Source organism: Pyricularia grisea, chromosome VII, assembly GCF_004355905.1.
Source record: "Pyricularia grisea strain NI907 chromosome VII, whole genome shotgun sequence".
NCBI lineage: Eukaryota > Fungi > Ascomycota > Sordariomycetes > Magnaporthales > Pyriculariaceae > Pyricularia > Pyricularia grisea.
In genome coordinates, this window is record NC_044975.1 from 1,558,331 (window position 1) to 1,576,299 (window position 17,969).

The following is a 17,969-nucleotide window of genomic DNA, read 5'->3' on the forward strand; positions in this document are numbered from 1 at the left end:
GGGGGGGGGCTTTGTCAGGGGCTCAGGGGGGTAGGTGATGGAGCTGGTTAGACTTTTCTATCGTGTATTTGGGGGTAGTTCAGAAGAATGTGAGGTATAAATTCTGCCAGGAGTCAGTCTACAATTCTAAAGAGAGGAGATTGCATCAATGATAATATCTCGCGCGTTGTATGAAGGGTAGAGTTGCTTGTCTTGATGTATTCATGGATACTACAAATATCTAGTCATGAAATGGGATTTAATACAGCCTTATATACTAATAACAGAAACACCACCAAAGTGTTACTCGCGCATTTACTCTAAGAGTCTAGATATAAAATAATGCTGCGAATGCGAGTCCAAATGCGATCGTGATGTTGAATAACAAAAGAAAAATCCCTAAAGAATTTGTGGCGACGCAGTGAAAGTCGGCCTAACATTGTCCGCTCACCACGCTATAAACTCGCATTCGCTTACCGCACCTTGCGCACTTCCCGGGCCCGAACATATTGTCTAGGGAGAGGATAAGCATAAAGAGTGCCCACATTTTAAAAATTTATGGGGACACGGAAAGAAAATCAACCCGCTAAGCGACCTATCGAATAGCAGTTTAGAATCGAAAGTCAGCCCAGCGCTACTGGTAGAATGATCAACGATGCTTGCCCAGGGAAGCAAGATCGAGATTAAATCTTTGATTTTTTTTTTCTAGGGGTTCGGTGCAACATTCCGCCATTCCTTCCTGATGCATCATTGAAATTTGCGTTAGGGATCAGTCTCTGACGTCGATGCATGCTTATCTTTATCCATCTCCGAATCATGTCCGAACTACAAATGAGACGCTGCCGCGTCGCACAGGACAAACAAACGCATCAAACATCTTTTTTTTACCGCCGCAAACACGCGTCTGATCGGGCCTTTATAACATGCGGCAGTTCGACCAACGGCATGGCCCCTTCTGGTCTATGTAAATCCCGTCAACTCATTTGTCAGTCAGTATCTAAGATTCAATCAGTCATTAAAAGTTGCTATGATCAGTTTGATACGCCAATTTCTATCGCAATTGGTGAAGTGACAAATGAGCGATTCCCGCGTCTCACAAATACTGAGAATAGGCTTTATTTCGGCGAAAAAGAAAGCCGAGTGCCAGTAGCACTCTCGTACCTTCCTTGCGATGTCTTTCTTTCTCGTATCATCAAGCGACTCCCAGCAAGATTTCAAGGTGTCGCCGACGACATTTTCCATCACGATATAGTTGGTCGGTATATTAAAAGCACTGTCGTACCATATTTGACGACAAAGTGAGGGCCAACTCGAACAGCGCGATGAGAGGCAGTATTTTGGATCACATCTCGCGAGGATATAATATCCTTGGTTGTAGGAATAGGCGCAGGGAGGCCGGAAGTTGCAAAGTACGGATATTGATGGTATGTATAGTTGGTTTTCCATCATGAAAATGGTTCGGCGAATCGTTTTTTGACCTGTTCTATATCACCGTCTAGTCGGACCAGCGGTAGGGTATAAACAGGCAGCTCCCAGAATTTACAGTCATGAAGATCAAAAGCACGGAAAGAAAAGAAATGCCTGGGTCGCTGCATGGGGATCGATGGAATTAGGAATGGCGGGGAAGGTAACGAGTGAGGTAATCGTTTCTTTGTGTCGCCGCTTTGTTTGTCTGCTTGGCACTCCTTTATAAAAAGTTGCGTGAAGTTATCCCTCAACTTTTATGTATTCATCAAGCACCCACTACGGCATCGATTGACTGCAGCTTGTTGCGTGGAAGTCGGCCACCCTTTATCAATGAACGATAAATGAGAGTGAGGAGGCTACAATTAGCACCTAGTCAGACGGTATGACAACTAGTTCCCAACCAGTGCCCTAGAAAGGAGGAGAAAACCAGGCCCAGCTCTGATGCGCAGGACGTAGCTACTAAAAGTAGCAGCTCTCCTTGCTTGTAACCTGTATTCATCAATTTTATTCTCTATAAGCTCTATGTTCATGACCTTCATTTCACACATGACCTCTTTCGTAACTGGGTGCGCCTCAAAGAATTCGCAAGTCTGTGGTCTCGGGCTGGATTTCCTTTCCCCCCTTTTCTCCAGATGACCGTAAGTCGAGAGGGGGCTGCCACACCTCGCTTCTGCGGGAAAGGCTCGCACAACCACATGCCCGAAAAAAAAAAGATATTCCCCTCCCAAAAAATAAGTATAGACACAATTGTCTAATGTCTTTTTTTTTTTCTCGAGCGACCGGCGCATTTCGACGGATGAACGGGGTATTCGCTATCGAGCTCGGGGGGAGCCTATTTTTTTATTTTCTTTTCGTTTTTTTTTTTTTTTTCGTATTAGTAAATTTGCTCAGGTGTCAAAAATCGTGGTTGTCTCAAGAACTTTGGTTTCGTCCGTGGTTTTTTCTTTTTATAAATCAAGGCGTCATATACCAATTCGGGAGACCGAGAGTGGGCATCTATCTTGCCGTATCGGTAGAGGCGAGGCTTGATATCCCCTCAAGTTGTTAGTAATTGACTTTTTGTTTAAATTCCTTTTAACTTTCCGGGGATGTGGTAGGATAAAAGTCAAATGTATAAAAGCAAGCGAGAACCTGAGAGAGCGAGAGAGCGAGAGAGAGAGAGACACACACACGCATGCGGGAAAAAATGGTAAGATCGAAAAAGACCAAATGAAGTCAAAGAGGCGGGCATGCAAGGAACAGATGAAATGGGTTTACGCAAGGCACAACAGGGGCTCTAGGGTTTTTGGGTTTTGGGTTTTGGGTTGTGATATATCTCGTGATTAAATAATACCAAAAAAAACTAGGAATTAGTAGGGTTGTCAGTAGGTCACACGGATACATACATAATCTTTGGAAGAAGAACTATGATTCCTCTTCGTTTAATCGAAAAAAGGAGACGCCAACGGTTCCGTCATAAGTGGAACAACTCGCCCACAACTGCCATGATCAATACCACTGTGACTGTCAGTAAAGAGAAAAGAAAGAAACAACTTTTTTGCTGGTGTTCTTTGTTTTTTTTTTGTTTCGCGCATGCACTTTCTTGTTTGTTTTTTTGTTGTTGTGCCCCCATGAGCCCCACGAGCAAGCACAGGAGGCACACACACGAAGACCTTCGTCGCCAGTAAAAAGCAAACAAACAATGAATCGAAAAAGCTGCAAAACAAAGCAAGCGCAGTTCCCGTTTACAGACCCGTAATAATAGCGACGCCGACCATAAGGACGACAAAGCTGGCGGAGCCCGGACTAGTGAGAAAGTGACCCTCAGAGGCAGCAGGGCTAGAGGCCCTCGCTGTACCGCCGCTGGAGCTGACACTTCCCTGGCTGACAGTAGCACCACCGGGCATCAAGACGCTGGAGGTTGCGGAGAAGTTTATCTATTAGCTCTTGTTCCATATTATGTAGGCTGCGCAGACAGAAAAGAAAAAAGAGAAAAAGAACAATGAATAAAAAACAAAACTCACTTGTCGATAACATGGACGACACCGTTGGAGATGAGCACATCGGGAGTGATGACCTTGGCGTTGCCGACCATAACCTCGCCGTTCTTCACGCTGACAGTCACTTCTTGACCATTGACAGTCTTGACCTTCTGGCCATCCTTAAGGCCGTTGCTGTAGGCCACGGTTCCGTTCACCACGTGGTAGGTTAAGACGCGGGAGAGCTGCTCGGTCGACATGGTGGAGGAGGTGGAGACGAGCTTGGCAAAAGCAGAGTCGGCAGGGGCAAAGATGGTAACATCCTTGAGCTCCTCAACCGTCTTGACCAGGTTTGCCTTGGTAAGGGACTCTGCGAGCGACTTGAGGTCGAGCTTGGTCAGAGCCGAGGCAGGGGCGGGCGGAACAGTCAAGACGTGGTCGATCACGTGGATCACACCGCCGTCGAAAGCAATGTTCTGGGAGGGAGGCATTTTTGGGTCAGTCTAATGGCTCAGAAAGGTAATATTTGATATATCACAGGGGGGAATAAAATAGACTTTTTGGGTTAGCCCAGACAAAATAGGCAAGGTTATCTGTGCCCGTCTGTCTGCCACTCCCGTAGAATCAGATAGATGACTTACCGCCTCGATAACCTTGCTCATCTTCTGCAAACCGCTCTTGAACTCAACAGTATGACCAGAAGCCTTGCCCTCGACCCTCTGTCCACCCATAACCTGGGAATAGGTGGCGTTGGTGAGCAGGGTAGGCAAAAACTTCGCCTCCTTGGTGAAGGCATCCCCACGATAGGTGCCGTTGATGACATGGTAGCTGAGGATGGCCGGGACCAGGCCGGTGTCATTGGCGATGGCAGCGGCGTTGGCCGGGTCCGAAGTAAGCGCCGAGATGGCCTCGTTGTTGGGCGCCAGGATGGTGATGTTCTTGGCGCTTCCCAGGCTGGAAACCAGCGATTGCTGGGTCGACAGAAGGCGGTTCAGCGCAGATACGGACTCGTGCTTGCTGAGAACCTCTGTCAGAGACTGGGCCGCTGCGCCGGCGGCGAAGATAGCGGTAATAGTGGTGAACTTCATCTTGCCGGATTCTCGACGTTTCTGGAGAAGAGAGAGAGTGTGTGTGTGAGAGAGAGAGATAGAGATGGCGAAAGGAGGTTGAAGAGACGGAGTGGCTGTGTGCGGATGAAGTGTTAAAGAAAGGTTGAGGAGAGGCGGCACCTATCTCTTGCTTTAAGGTTTGGAGCGTGGTTCTTCTCAAAGGGCAGAGTTTGTACGAGAAGGGAACTCGAGTCTATTTGTACTCGGAATCTTGTTCTGTGTTCAGATGACCCCGTCATGGAGTCGATGTCTTGTCGGGGAAAGGGTCGCCCATCAACAAGGCTGCCCAAAACGGGAAGACTACCAAGATGCATTGCCGTAACCTTCTCCAACCTCTTCGGGGACAGGGGAGGGCAGACCATATCGAGGTATTGCGAGGTCAAAAAGGCTGTCGATTATGAGACCAGACGACGATTCCAATGATATTGTCGTGACAATATCATCGGATCGAGGATGCCCCTGATTTGCTGGAAAACCCTGTTTCCACATGTGCCTCCCGGGAGTACTGGAATTGAGGACATGGGTATTAGCAATATATTACTGAGCTAGACATTGCCATTTTTGTTTTAGTTTGTTGTATTATTATTTTTTGGTGTTTTTTTTTCTAGTATTTCCATTTCCTATTTCCAGTTCTTGATCAGTTTAGTTTATGAACTGTAGCACCACCCCCCTCTTTTCTTGACCAAAGAGGCAAGTTGGCCCACCGCACGACATCAAATGGTAGTATACCGTGCAGTGTTTATTTTTTTATTTTTTTTTTATTTTTTGCTTGAACTGCATACGGTAGGATATAACACAACACATGCATGGTTAGTTTCAGCCTCCAAGTCCATCACATAAGACCCTTGGTATAAAAAAAAAACACACACACACACACACACACAACGTACCTTTTTTTTCACAAATCATAGAGTAGGAATAACCGCCAAGAGTTCATTTACACGCAAGCTAGCAAAGCCTCACGAATCTATGACGTCAAGAGTAGTCAAGAATCTCGGTGGGAAATACAAAAGTTCATAAGTCGCAAATGTATATATCCCGTAGGTCGAATAAACATTTAAAAGTCTCCGAGACTCGCATTGTACAAGCGAGAGGCCGGAGGCCTTTTGGAGGGTTGCCTGTTGAGTTCACGATCAACTAACCAATGCCTTTGATGCGATCTCGAAGGACTATCCCAGCACCGCCACGTCCAGTTTTTGATCGCATGTAACGCCATGGGGCCCGTCGGCCGAGAGCACGATTGGGCGGAAGGATACCCGTGACACCGATTCTTTTGCTGGCTGACCAATTGGAACGTCTGTTTTCCCGCGTCCCTTCCGATCTTTTCGAGAAGCTTTTAAACTGCAGTTCCCCGCACAGACTTTTTGCTAGCACGTTGCGAGGGGAAGCTACCCTTGTTGCCAAGCATGTAGTCTGTTTCTTATATCCCGGTTGCCTGACTGGCTTCGATCTTGGCAGCTTGGCTTGCTTGGTTACTTTGTTGCCTAAATTTGCGGTAACCTCAATAGCCCGGCCTCCGACTATAAAGAAGCGCTTTTTTTCTTTTTCTTTTTGCAGTTTGTAAGCAGGGGAACAATAACGAGAAAACATAAGTATCTGATCTTGGCAGATGATCTGATAAAAGGAAGAAAACAAGAAATAAAATAAACGCGTATGACAATTACGGAAAGGGGGAAAGGGAGGGCAACCAAAAAAAAAAAAAAAAAAAAAGAAAAAACATTTGGCTTTTTGCAAATGTGCCGGTAACAAGCCTTCCTCGTCTTGATATGATCGGCACTTTAACAAGACCGGTCCCCGACTAGCCGGTAAATACTTTGTAAAAGAAATATACCTCAAAATCTCCAGTTCCAGGGAACTAGACCATGCCTCCACTGGTGTGGTGTATACCGTGTACGGGTGGGTGGAGGCAAACATTTTGGCGGCTAGGATGTGCTGCCCGCTGCCCACTCGCACGCACACCGTGAAATGATATAAAAAGCGAAAGCGGTAGTCAATCTTGCAAGCTATCCCCTCAACAAAGCCAACCTTGTGTCCTGTCACAGGTATTATTGGTACGTTACTTATACCGTTTTTTGCCGCACCATTAGGCTCCAACATCGGCAAAGTTACCGCAGCTTATTTTTTTTTCCCTACATGTGCAAAGATGGGCGCACCCATAAAATAGCAAAGCATACCTAGTACTGACTCTTGGGACGGCTGTGGCAACCCGGCGCTTGATTGTATTTCCATCTAAACAAACATTCCGAAACACCTATGATCGAATTCATCTGTCTGAATAAACCAGTGAACAAAAGCCAATTGCTGTGTGAAATGAGCTGAAGAAGTTGGTCAAGGGACTTAATCACAAAGACCATGACGAAATTGGCCAATCGAAACCGGCCATTGTCATATCGCCGGTAAGAGTAGAAAATAGCCAAAGTTCTCGCTCCCCAATGTGGAAATTGACGCTTTATTTCAATGAATCTTGCCAATCCTTTGTCTAAAATGAGTAGTTTCTCTGTACTTCGTAGAATGCGGCAGATCATAGGGCGTGCAAGGCGAGGAACGTGTCATGTAGATAGTTGTACAATACGGAAACCCTGAGGCTGACGTACGACGAGATAAGCGTTAAAGCTTAGATCTCATTCCAGTGCATCGGTCTACAGGTAGCCCAAGGATCCAAGGCTTTTGGCGCTGTGAGTACTCTTCAACAAAGACCTGGCGCTAGTATTAGCTCTGCGGCGGCGACAAGGGAGACTGGAGGAAAATGAAGAATCCAATAAGGAGCATAATTAAAAAGTTTCTGTTATCACTTGACTTGTGAATGCCTGCTTGAGCCGGACTGTGGGTGCGCTGATGGCATGGATACCTCTGTGACTTCCATCGGTGGGTTCTATCATAGAGTCTTTTTTTTTTCTCCCGCACGCATCTGCCAAAATGTCATGACAGCCTTATTTCCATGATTCGGTAACATTGACGATAGATAAAAAAAGAAAAGAAGAGTCAGTATCAAACGGTATACGCTCGGCGTATCCCAAGAAACACGCCAACTGTGTAATTCATGGCTATCATGGCTCCAACACAAGATATGAGCGGCTGGGGCTCAGATGTGTGAATTTCTTCCCGTTTCCGACGGGACTTCTCTTAATCGTCTTATAAATGCCTGGCGACGTGCTGTAGAAGACGTTTGCACTAGCAACGCCAACCCTTCTCTGGCGAACGTCAGTTGACGCAGGGGCGTTAGCCACGAGTAAGCTACTGACTCTAAACCGAGAACGACAACAAAATATTTCGTCATGGGAAAGCGAATACGTCTGTTCAAGTCACGTCCTGGCTTCTCTGAGTCGTTGGTGCGCACGACTCACAACTCTTGAACATAATTGTGTGATTGCAACTAATATAGCGTGATGAATAGAAAAGAAAAAAAAGTGTGCATGAGAGAAACCAATATGTGGACGAAACCGCTCTATAGGGTCTGGTCTGCTGACATTTGAGCTTCTGGATGAAAATGATAGAGATGGGGGGTTTAACAAAAGAGGAAGAAGGGAGACGAGAAAAAAAAAAGAAAAGAAAAAAAAAAGACTTCTGTCAGATCTGGGAGGGTAGAACTGGGCTAGTTAGGTTCCAGACTAGTGTCCAGACCTGCCCGGTGTTTCCTGATCAGGCTGATAATGCAGGGACGACCCAAGCATAAGTGAGTTGGAAGGGACGATGGACAAAAGCATGTGAGTGGAGATTTCTCCGACAGTAATTGACCATTGAACCAAGTTGACTAAAATTTTGGAAATATATTCTTCATTCTTGCAAGGAGGCTGACCTTTCTTCTCAGGTAAAGGTAGTTACGTAGTACCTACCATAGTGCTGTACACCGAGGCAAAGAAGTGAGGCCGTGGAGCCAAAGAAACCCCACTGTGTCTGTGGTTTGTGATTTGTGCTTTTCTCGGCCCGTCCCATAATTCTTTCTACCACGTGACTTCGCGTGAACTTTGCGTTCATGTCAGCTCCAATGTCACCATCAACTCAACAACGCATCACCCCTTCTCTATTTTTTTGGTCTCCTACCCTTAACCTACATAGGTATAGGCACATTACGTAAGACATCGAACTGTTTCTTAAAATTTGTTGGTCACAAGTTAAACGACGGGTCATTATCCTTTTTTTATTTGAGATTCTTGCGGACTCATCCAAGCAAATCCCGTATTTACAATTTTATTTTATTTTGTTGATGCCTACAGTTCATGTCCATCCGAACGACGCGGAACATCTTACTTTGCTTCAATCCCGTCGGGACTCTGTACAAGCCGAGACCGATATCTGCTGCAGACTATACCGGTCTGGCCCGCACATGTGGCATCAATGGCCTGGACGGGACGAGGCTAGAACGAGCCTTAGCGGATGCCGTTGTTCATTTTACTTTTGATGAGACCCGAGGCGATACGGCTACGGAAAGTTATTACTTCCTGAGGCCCGGAGGTATTTCATGGTGGAGAAATGTTTGTTGATATCATCGTACGATATTTTTAGTTCTTGTCCATTTTTGTCGTCTAACATGCAGCGCAATTTCAGGTTGTCAACTATGCTGTCAAGCGTGCTATGCTTCCCGGCCAGGTCATACCCGCTGATCTGATTCCAAAGATGCTGGCCCTTGTATCTTCCGCTGAGGGTTTCACTGTGGCCGAACCGGACCTCCAGAAGTCTATGTGGCGACTGAGGAGGACTTTCAAGCCTGACAACAAGTCTAGAAAACCCCCGCTCATCGACAAGCTGGTCATCGGGGCTATCGAAAACACCAGGCACCCAAAGAACCTGGAACGTACCTCGAGAGTACTATCTACCTTGGGCATAAGTGTCGCCCCTCTCCGCTATCATCACTACGCGGGCCTCACCACCGATTATGGTGCTTATGGCGAAATTCCCGACGATATTTATCAGTCGGAGCAAATAGAGGCAGCCCGAAAGGCGCTCGCCGACTCGGTTCGCCGCGGTAGCCTGCAGTTCGGTCGCAAATGGAGCTCCATGATCCGCCCGTACGACCTTGATTTTGTCTGTTCCGCACGCAACTTTGCCAGCAGCGACCCAACGCCGTTGCTGTATGCTGCAGAACGTCTGACGGCCCTGATGGTCACCAACAAGTCGCCGTGGAGACTGCAATGGGCCGAGTCGGAGATCGCCCGACGCGATGGAGATTGGCTCAAGTTGTACGTGACGAACAGCAGCAACAAACACACCGAGGATATTATACATTCGGGCTGGACTCCGGTTCTCCTGGAAGACAAATCAAATACAGATCAGAGCGGTCCCGGCATAACCCAACGGCGACCTGGTTGGGAATCTTTGGCAAGGCTCAGTGACGCCAGTTTAGAGCCGAAAGGTGATTTCGGTTGGGAATTACAAACGTACTGCGTCGAAAGCGTGGACGAATTGACAAGATGGCTATCGGAAGAGATGAAGCCGAAATCATTATTTCTTGGTTCGAGCGTCGATTCCAATGCGTCCAAAGCCCTGGGAGATGCTCATATGAAGCACAACGTGTCAGGCTGGAAAACTGATGATATCCTGAGGAAGGTGCTTGAGCAAAGGCTTAAGAGACGTCCAGCCGCCCAAACAAAGGAAATGTCAAAAGAAAGAATGTTGGGGCTGTTAGACACGATGATGAAGCGACGCTCATCGAGAGATACAACTCCTCCGCAATCGTCCGTGGCGAACGAGATGACTCCTGATGTCCCAGCCCAGGAACCAACCCAGGAGGAGGATAATGCATTGGGGGGGATAATAGTCACGCACAAGGGAGAGCAAACTTGAAGAAGAACTACGGGGGGTTTATACCGGCTCTATAATGAGCTTCAGTGACATGTTTTTGACCACCGCATCCGCCATGCAGCCACGTTGAGGTGGCTGCTATCAATGTATAATTTTAGACATATACCCCAAACTTTTCCCAGCTCATATTTTTAGTACAATATAGAAGATCAGCATCTGTACATATGCCAATATTAAAGCAGACAAAATGTGAGAATATTCTACCAACTTGATAAGGAGCAGCAATTGGAAGCTCATCATAGCAAGACAATGGGGGTGTTTGCAGTTCAATTTGCTGTTGAGTTGCTGGCAACCCTTTAGGTGAGACAGACAAGCAATACAGTAATATAACGAGTATAGATCCCCGTCTAAAGTCAAAATCAACAGTTTAGACCTCGGTTTACCACAAACCCTACAAGCACTTTCCAACGCGGGATAGCAAATCCCTGGGCAACCACGATGACTCGATACTATTAATTTACCAGCCCAGCACAGCACTAAGGAGCCGCCCATTTGTCTGGTAGCTCACCTTGGATCCGAAACAGTAGTATGGGGATCTGGAAAGGAAGGTTTGGTTAGCATCTAGGAGATAGCAGTGGAAGAACTTTTTATTTTCATGCACAAATCTGTTTCAAATTTTGCTGCCAACAAAATCTTTCCCTACCTTTTGGATTGCTGCAACGTGTATTATCATTTCTATTCCGTTGTTACATTGAGCTTCGTCATCCTCTGTAATCCTCTGGTTGTGGCAGAAAATCCAGAGCACAAGTTATTTGTAAATCTCTGAGAGAAAAAAGTTTCTCAGTATTATTTGTAGTTGAAAGGGACGATCAGCCCATTACTTACTTGGCTTTGTCCAAATGTTCGGTCTATTTCTGGTTCAGTGTACTCAGTGCAAAAATGGCATATTCAATCAACGTATACTTGGGAAAACGAGATCTGCACCGGTTTAAATAGTAAACATGACGTCCCGTGTCTGGTCGTATGGGGGATACTACCTTACCTAGATCAGCACTCGTCCCTGGGTTAATACTGGCCCAGATATCATAGATCAATTTAATCGGATCTTTGTAGTCGATGGCTGGGCCTTGCAAACCAGGACTATTAGGAATCGTCTGCTCTGGGTTCTTGAGGCTCTCGGTAGGCACCTGGGCAACACCCGCCTAGCTGTAGTCGTCTTCATTGCAAGTACTGTATGGCAAAAACACTGAGCTAGACTGCGTTGAGTAGTTTCCCCAGGTAGGCATGTTGCCCCTGATTGAGGCGTCTATAAACGAACAAGATTCGTAACCAAAATCTCGAGCCCATAACCCACTTTAGATAGCGCAATTGCCTCAAAGAACATTTTGGAAGCTAGAAGGAAGATACCTACCTAGGTAGGTAGAGGAGCAGTACAATTTGTGTAAATCCAATGGTATAAATAGAGAGATATGGAGCCAAGTTTAAAGAATGCAAGCGAGAATACAAAAAAAAGAAAATGTGATCAAACCGCCTCAACGAATATAATCTTGGTTGTGCAGGGTTCTTGATTGTTGTTAATGTCTTAGTGTAACAAGAGTCGCGCCTTTAAATCACTCAGCTGAAAAAGTTCTTGACACCTGCGGTGCCCTTGTTCCACTTGTCTTTGACCCAACTGCCAAACCACCTCTTCTGTAACTGGTCAAGGTCGTCCACATCGAGGGGGATCGCGGGAACATTCTGTAAGTGTGGGACGACGGGGTTCAAGTCGTTGTCGGAGCGGCCTACAAGCCCTGGGTCCCGTTCGATAACAAGACGGTCCTGTAGCTTCCGATCGGCATGGCCGTGCACCTCTGATGCGGGATTAATTGGATCGACAGTAGAAACCTCGCGCCTTTCAACTGCAGCCTGAGAATTGCCGATATCCGAGGGCGTGGGCAGAGCAAGGGCAGTGGCGGCTACGGAGAGTACAAGCAAACGAGTTAGTGTTGAAAGCATATTGAGTTGCTGTCCGTAGAAATCGAGAAAAAAGGGGACGGTTGCCAAGGAATAAAGAAGGCTATAAATAAGGGAATCAGGGGAGGTTCTTGGAAGAGTTGATTCAGAAATAACCTCAGTAGCTTAATGGATTTGGTAAAGTGGATTAGGATGCATGGGGGAAAAAAGATATTGAAACTGTACATCACATGCATCTTGTATCAGGAGGGCGTTATATATCGTGAATAAGGGAGATTGTCTACATTCATTTTCTCCTCTTTGCAGATATTTCTAAAATCGGAATACACTAAAGATTGCCATTAGCCAAGAAAGACTCCAAGGCAATCTCGAGGCTTTGTCCAGAGGCCAGTAAGCTAGGGAATTGAGATGAAGACGATGGATTCCAATGCTGGTGTCCGACCCTGGTTTTGCCAGGAAGCGATAAGCGCCCAGTCGGCTCGATCGACCGATCAGATTCTCTGTGCGCAGGATGAACCAAGAGTTTCAAAGCTTGTGATGCGCTCGATAAGAGCTAACTGGATAAGGTAGGTGGTAGGTGGTTAAAGTACCTTACCATCCTAGGTAAAAAAAAAACAAAGCCCAGTATTCTATCTCTGTCTGCTTCATAACATCGAAATCGAGGGTCCCAAATGGGCCTGTTTAGATTATTCCTCATCCAGACTATATTAATCTAGTTCTAAAACTATTCCAGTGATGCACTAAACCTAGTCCAGGGTAGTGCTGCTTATGACAAGACGATGGCGCCAAGATATATAATTCTAATTATGGCAATCTTCTCCCCAGAGTGACCTTGGCTCAACACCTTTACAGCATGCCTTGGTGTATCCTGGAAAACTTGCCTGCACGCCTTCCTAGGTGGACTAGGAACATTGGTTACATGCAGGTGCTGCTCCATCCAGGCACCAATCTCAGATAGTAAGACACGGTATTTTGGAAGCCAAGGGAAGACATTCATATTACAAAGCCAGATCCGGAGTATCCAGCTAGGCTAAAATCTACACGACTGACTCTTCTTCTCTTAGGGGTCAAGTTATGTGCATATGCATATCGTGTCTTGGTATCAGCACAAGGTCACTTGTCCCAGCAGGTGCGAGTCCGTAGCTTGCTTGCTGCTACGTCTAGAAGCTTTCAAAAATGAACAGTATTGTTACAAATGCAGCTGAACGCCACAGCCAAACCATTATGATACATAGGATATAGATAACACGGTCCCGATATCCGACGAGCCACCCACTGTTGGTACAGTCTTTTAAATACAGTTTCTCACCGCCTACCGTTCTTCTCAAACTCACGAAGCGCCTTGGCCACCTCGGGATCCATGTCCTCATCGTCGTCAAACTCATCCTCGTTGCTTTCCTTCTTCAGCCTATCCAGCTCCGACTGCTTCGGCGGCAGCCTGCCCTTCTTGGTTCTCCTCTCGACCTGGTGCTGCCGCGCCTTGTTGGACGCGCCCTCGATGTTGCCCGTCTGGCTCACGTCGAGGTTGATCTTGTCGAGCTGGCTCCTGGCCTGCGCCTGTGCCAGCGCCCGACGCGCCCGCACGCCGCCGTCGCCCTTGCCACCGAGCGGGTTGGCGCGGTCGTTGAGCACTTCGGTTCCGGGCTTCCCCAACCTGACCTTGCGGGGCTCGCGCTGCTTTGCGCCGAGCGCCCACAGATCACCCCATCGGGCCTTGCGCGCATCGTGGTACGCCTGCCTGCCGTGCGACTTGGGCACTGTCCAGCGCTCGATGTTGCCGTCAGGGGTGCACACGTCCATGACAACGTGACCTGTCCGCTTCAGCGGCGGGAGGATGTTGCGCGGGAGGGACAGCATCGACGGTGGTGCCTCGCCCTTCTTGCCGTAGCCCTCAAACGCACGATCGGTCGCCTCTTTGCCCTGCCACGGGCCGCTAGGAGGCGACTTTCTGGTGTTGGTGTCCATGTCGCCGCCGGTGATGGCTACCGTAGACGACGACTCAGCAGACTGACCACCGCCGCGACGCACGGCGAGATAGCTGAAGTCGACATCCTCGTGGTTCTGGTGGACCCCACCAAGGACCTTTTGGAAGAAGGGCGGGCGGATGAAGCGTTGCGAGAAGTGGCAGAAGTCTCTGCGGCCAAAGGTGAAGCCGGGCGTTTGGTACATAGGGCAGGTCTTGTGGTTAGTGCATGGCGCGATGATCATACCATGCTCACGCACCCTCTCCTTCGACTCCTTGGTTTGAATATGGTCCTCCACATCCGCACCGGTGGCCTTGCTAGAGAATGTTGAGCCTGGAGGAACGATGAACTCGTCCAAAAGACGCATACGTACATCCGCCACAGCCTCGAAGCCACGCGGATGCCCTTTCTCCATGACAATCAGAATACCGCCGTCGGGGTTCAGCTGGGACCAGAGATTGTCGAGCAGGGCCTCACGCTTGAACTGCTTGTCAAGCGGCATCAATATGTGGGACATGATGATAACGTCGTATGTCTTTCTCTCCTTGGGGTCAGCAGGCGCGTCAATGTGTCTGGAGACGTTCACGGCCGAGTGAAGGTAATCAGGCAAACGGGGAATGAAGGTTGTGTTCTCCAACAACTCGGACACGCGATGCCTCAGGAAGTTGCTGCCAACGAGCGCCGTTCTCTTCCCGATGGGAGTGTCGAGACTGTTCCACATGCCCTGCGACCTCATAACCTCACACTCCGCCTCGACAACGTGCTGCCAGGCAAGCAGGCCCGCCCCGGCTGCGCCCACATCCAGCACTCGTGGACCCTTGCCCTCGTTCTTTTGCATCAGTCCGCGGAGCCACTCGGTACCCAACCTCTTGCGAACTTCCGATAGTATACTAGTTATCGTAGAGTAAGTAGTTGGTATGACTGTTGCCATGTAAGCATCGGCTTCGATCTCGGACATGCGGTGGTCGGTAGCCCGCAGCGCGACTCCGACCTGCTTTGCATTCCTCATGTTGTACGGTGTACGCGCCGAGAAAGGCAACCCCGGGCCACCAAACACATTCTCTGCTGCCTCCTTGACGTGTTTCGGATCCGTCCTCTTCAGGAGCTTTGTAATGGGCTCAATAATGCTTTCCTTCGGGATGAAGATAGTGCTCGGGTTGGTCCTGGATTGCCCCTCAAGGGTCAGCTCATGGAGACGATCGGTTTCTCTCTGTGCCACATCCCAATCGTCCATCTCGCGAGCCTTGTAGGCAGCCGCATCCAGCTGCTCCCCTTCTTGAACGTCCCATGAAGATTCCTTCGCCTCCTGCTCGGCCGCTGCACCGTCCTCGGGCTGCTCTGCCTGAGCCACTTCAGCTTCCGCAGCGGCTATTTGAGCCTCCTGGTCCATCAGCGACTGAAGGCTGGCTGCCTCGAAATCGGCCTGGAGTTGGAGAAGAGCCTCATATTGACGCTGATTCTTTGCCACACCCTGAAGATACTTAATGCGTGGGTCCTTGTTGAGGGCCTCGAGATCGAGGTCGACATCAGCCTCTTCGACTGCTTCCCCATCTGCAGCCTCGCGGGTCTTGAGAGCCGGGGTGTATTCAACCTCTTCAAGTCCTCCTTGGCCGTCCTCTCTAAGAAGCGTAGGGCCTCCATGCCCTGATGCGCCGTCAGACTCGATGCCATCTTCTACGGCAATGCTGCCAATTCCGATGTCCTCTGGCTCGGTCGCGCGCAACGGGGGTCCAAAGAGTCGCTCGTACACCTGGTACTCCTCCTCGTAGAGGAAGTGGAGCGGGAGAGTATCTCCAAAGGTGTCCTTGGTCTCGCGCACGAATTTCTCAATCTCCTCTGGCGTTGCCTCCCCTTCGGGTCGTGTAGGATACTCGAGCGGTGCAGCTTCTGAAGTCGTCTCATGGGCGTCCGCAGGGGCTGCTTGTTCGGTCGGTGATTGCGAGGTGCCCTGGGAAGACGCTGGGGTTTCTGGCGGTGTCTGGTTCAAAATCCTCGTCGTTGACAAGCTTCTGTGCTGGCTGGAGGTAATTCTAGTTCTAGTCGCGTGGTATTGTCGAAGCGACGCGGTGCGCATTGAGCTTGGAGCTCTGCGTGCAGCTAGAGGACCTGTGAATCCATATTCAAAGAGGTGAAGCAGGTCCTGCCTGCATTTGGAGCAGGGTCCTCTTACTCTGCTAGCCGAAAGCATCTCTACTGCAACTCCCACATGCGGTTTTGGGTGGGGGAATGAGAAGAGTAACGACACCTTTTTTTTTTTTTTTCTCACTGGGCTGATGTGAATAAATTGAGGTCTAGTTCCAACGGCGGCTCAGTTTGCCGCAGTGGATCTAACAGGGGTCCATGCTGTCAATTGCAGAGCTTCTTATTGGTCGGAGCTTAGACAGTGCTCAACAGGGGCACAAATGGCCTATGGAGTAACACGCCTCTTGGGACCAACCAGTATTCTTACATCGAGTTCGCATTTCGACTGTATTAGGCAGACCCGGAAAACAGGAAATCAGAAGTATGAACTCGAATATGTTTGTGAAATAAGTATTCGGTATTCCCATCAGAAGATTAAACAAGCTATCAAAGAAGGATATCCGTGTATTGACTCTACCAACGCCAAACGCCCAACAATCCACATATTACCAAGAGGCCAAGAATCTCATTCCATACTCTCATACTCTTAGTCGCTTCCCACATCAGCCAGTGTGCGAAAAACTGGCTTTTGCGCACCTGGTCTACCACCCGCTGGACCTGCCGGCTTAGCGTTGGCAGTACGGGCCGGAGGGTTCTTGATGTTGTATTTTGAGGACTCGGCGGCTTTGTATGGATCGAACTGTAGTCCCGAGTTTTGATCGTTAGTAATCCTGCAATTTGCCCCTAATATTCCGAGATCCTTGAGCCAGCCACGCCTGGAAACGCTGGTATCTGGGACAGTGGTTGTCGTAAAGGTGAGGTGGTGAGTGGGATAGCACATACAGAGAATAGCGATACAAAGTATAGACCGAAGAACACAATGATCGAGTTGATGATGCTGTTCAAGTCCCAGTTTGCTGGTCGTCGCAACTGTCGCGGGCCGGACGTTGTGCCAGATCCACCTCCGCCACCCAGCCTCTGGCCGCCACCGGAGAAAGCGGCACCCCCGCCGGTACCCGGACCGGCCAGCTTGACTGCCCTCTCAACTGCGGCCGTCAATGCGGGAGGGTTGGCACCCTTGATGGTTTCGACGACGGATCCGCTCTTCAGGATGAGGAAGGTGGGCATGGCGCTGACGCCATACTGCTGAGCGATCTCGCGCTGGCTGTCGACGTCGACTTTACAGAATGTGATCCTGTTCGGCTTGGAGTATTTTGTCGAGAGCGATTCGAAAGTCGGCGCAATCATCTTGCATGGGCCGCACCAGTCAGCGTAGACTGTCGTTAGAAGGATAAGACTTTTGTCAGCAGTGCGCCACAAAAAAGGCGGGGCTTTTTTTTTATGTTAACATACAGTCTGTAATTACAACGCTGGAGGAGCTGAGTATCTGGCGCCATTGCGCTGCTGAAGTGACGTGGACAGTCATTTCTGTGTCGATGGTCGTCTGTGAGGTTGTACTGGGTTTGGATTGTGATTCCGGGGTGCAGGCAGGCAGCTAGCTGTATATGGCCACGATTGCAGTTGGAGAAGGGAAATGGTGGAGAACATAGGCTGACAGGAATGACGACGGCGCGAATCGCCTCCAATGTCGTCCGTAATGTGGGTCCCCTTCCATCGGACCTGTTTGGACGCTTATACTAAATTGGAAGGCGGCCAAAATTTTGGACATTCTGCCGCAG

General features: G+C 48.8%; 6 protein-coding genes across 6 annotated transcripts; 2 read left to right on the forward strand and 4 right to left on the reverse strand.

The window, feature by feature from the left end:
- Positions 1 to 707: 707 nt before the first annotated feature.
- On the forward strand, positions 708 to 1,844 carry PgNI_10487 (uncharacterized protein). The gene is made up of 3 exons (XM_031130458.1): positions 708 to 968; positions 1,092 to 1,403; positions 1,479 to 1,844. The coding sequence occupies exons 1-2, from the start codon at positions 769 to 771 to the stop codon at positions 1,279 to 1,281; spliced, it is 390 nt and encodes a 129-aa protein (XP_030979961.1). The 5' UTR covers positions 708 to 768; the 3' UTR covers positions 1,282 to 1,403; positions 1,479 to 1,844.
- Positions 1,845 to 2,464: 620 nt separating this feature from the next.
- Positions 2,465 to 4,632, reverse strand: PgNI_10488 (uncharacterized protein). The gene is made up of 3 exons (XM_031130459.1): positions 4,046 to 4,632; positions 3,450 to 3,880; positions 2,465 to 3,339 (listed from the first exon to the last, which is right to left on the reverse strand). Exons 1-3 carry the CDS (start codon positions 4,490 to 4,492, stop codon positions 3,171 to 3,173), a joined length of 1,047 nt encoding a protein of 348 aa, XP_030979964.1. The 5' UTR covers positions 4,493 to 4,632; the 3' UTR covers positions 2,465 to 3,170.
- Positions 4,633 to 5,650: 1,018 nt separating this feature from the next.
- PgNI_10489 (uncharacterized protein) lies at positions 5,651 to 5,921 on the reverse strand (the record flags this gene model as incomplete). The annotated part of the gene is made up of 2 exons (XM_031130460.1): positions 5,651 to 5,834; positions 5,875 to 5,921. The coding sequence occupies 2 exons, from the start codon at positions 5,919 to 5,921 to the stop codon at positions 5,651 to 5,653; spliced, it is 231 nt and encodes a 76-aa protein (XP_030979965.1).
- Positions 5,922 to 8,569: 2,648 nt separating this feature from the next.
- Positions 8,570 to 10,465, forward strand: PgNI_10490 (uncharacterized protein). Its single transcript, XM_031130461.1, has 2 exons — positions 8,570 to 8,985; positions 9,059 to 10,465. The coding sequence occupies exons 1-2, from the start codon at positions 8,731 to 8,733 to the stop codon at positions 10,292 to 10,294; spliced, it is 1,491 nt and encodes a 496-aa protein (XP_030979476.1). The 5' UTR covers positions 8,570 to 8,730; the 3' UTR covers positions 10,295 to 10,465.
- Positions 10,466 to 11,866: 1,401 nt separating this feature from the next.
- Positions 11,867 to 12,247, reverse strand: PgNI_10491 (uncharacterized protein; the record flags this gene model as incomplete). The annotated part of the gene is made up of 1 exon (XM_031130462.1): positions 11,867 to 12,247. The coding sequence occupies one exon, from the start codon at positions 12,245 to 12,247 to the stop codon at positions 11,867 to 11,869; it is 381 nt and encodes a 126-aa protein (XP_030979475.1).
- Positions 12,248 to 13,510: 1,263 nt separating this feature from the next.
- On the reverse strand, positions 13,511 to 17,809 carry PgNI_10492 (uncharacterized protein; the record flags this gene model as incomplete). The annotated part of the gene is made up of 4 exons (XM_031130463.1): positions 17,644 to 17,809; positions 17,134 to 17,567; positions 16,853 to 16,990; positions 13,511 to 16,414 (listed from the first exon to the last, which is right to left on the reverse strand). Exons 1-4 carry the CDS (start codon positions 17,714 to 17,716, stop codon positions 13,511 to 13,513), a joined length of 3,549 nt encoding a protein of 1,182 aa, XP_030979478.1. The 5' UTR covers positions 17,717 to 17,809.
- Between the last annotated feature and the right edge of the window lie 160 nt (positions 17,810 to 17,969).

Coding starts and splice junctions, on each gene's coding strand:
- PgNI_10487 (XM_031130458.1), top strand. CDS start 769: ATGCTTATCTTTATCCATCTCCGAATCATGTCCGAACTACAAATGAGA. Junction 969..1,091: donor TCCCGTCAACTCATTTGTCA/GTCAGTATCTAA, acceptor TACTGAGAATAG/GCTTTATTTCGGCGAAAAAG.
- PgNI_10488 (XM_031130459.1), bottom strand. CDS start 4,492: ATGAAGTTCACCACTATTACCGCTATCTTCGCCGCCGGCGCAGCGGCC. Junction 3,881..4,045: donor TGAGCAAGGTTATCGAGGCG/GTAAGTCATCTA, acceptor CCTCCCTCCCAG/AACATTGCTTTCGACGGCGG. Junction 3,340..3,449: donor GTCGTCCATGTTATCGACAA/GTGAGTTTTGTT, acceptor CGCAACCTCCAG/CGTCTTGATGCCCGGTGGTG.
- PgNI_10490 (XM_031130461.1), top strand. CDS start 8,731: ATGTCCATCCGAACGACGCGGAACATCTTACTTTGCTTCAATCCCGTC. Junction 8,986..9,058: donor GTATTTCATGGTGGAGAAAT/GTTTGTTGATAT, acceptor GCGCAATTTCAG/GTTGTCAACTATGCTGTCAA.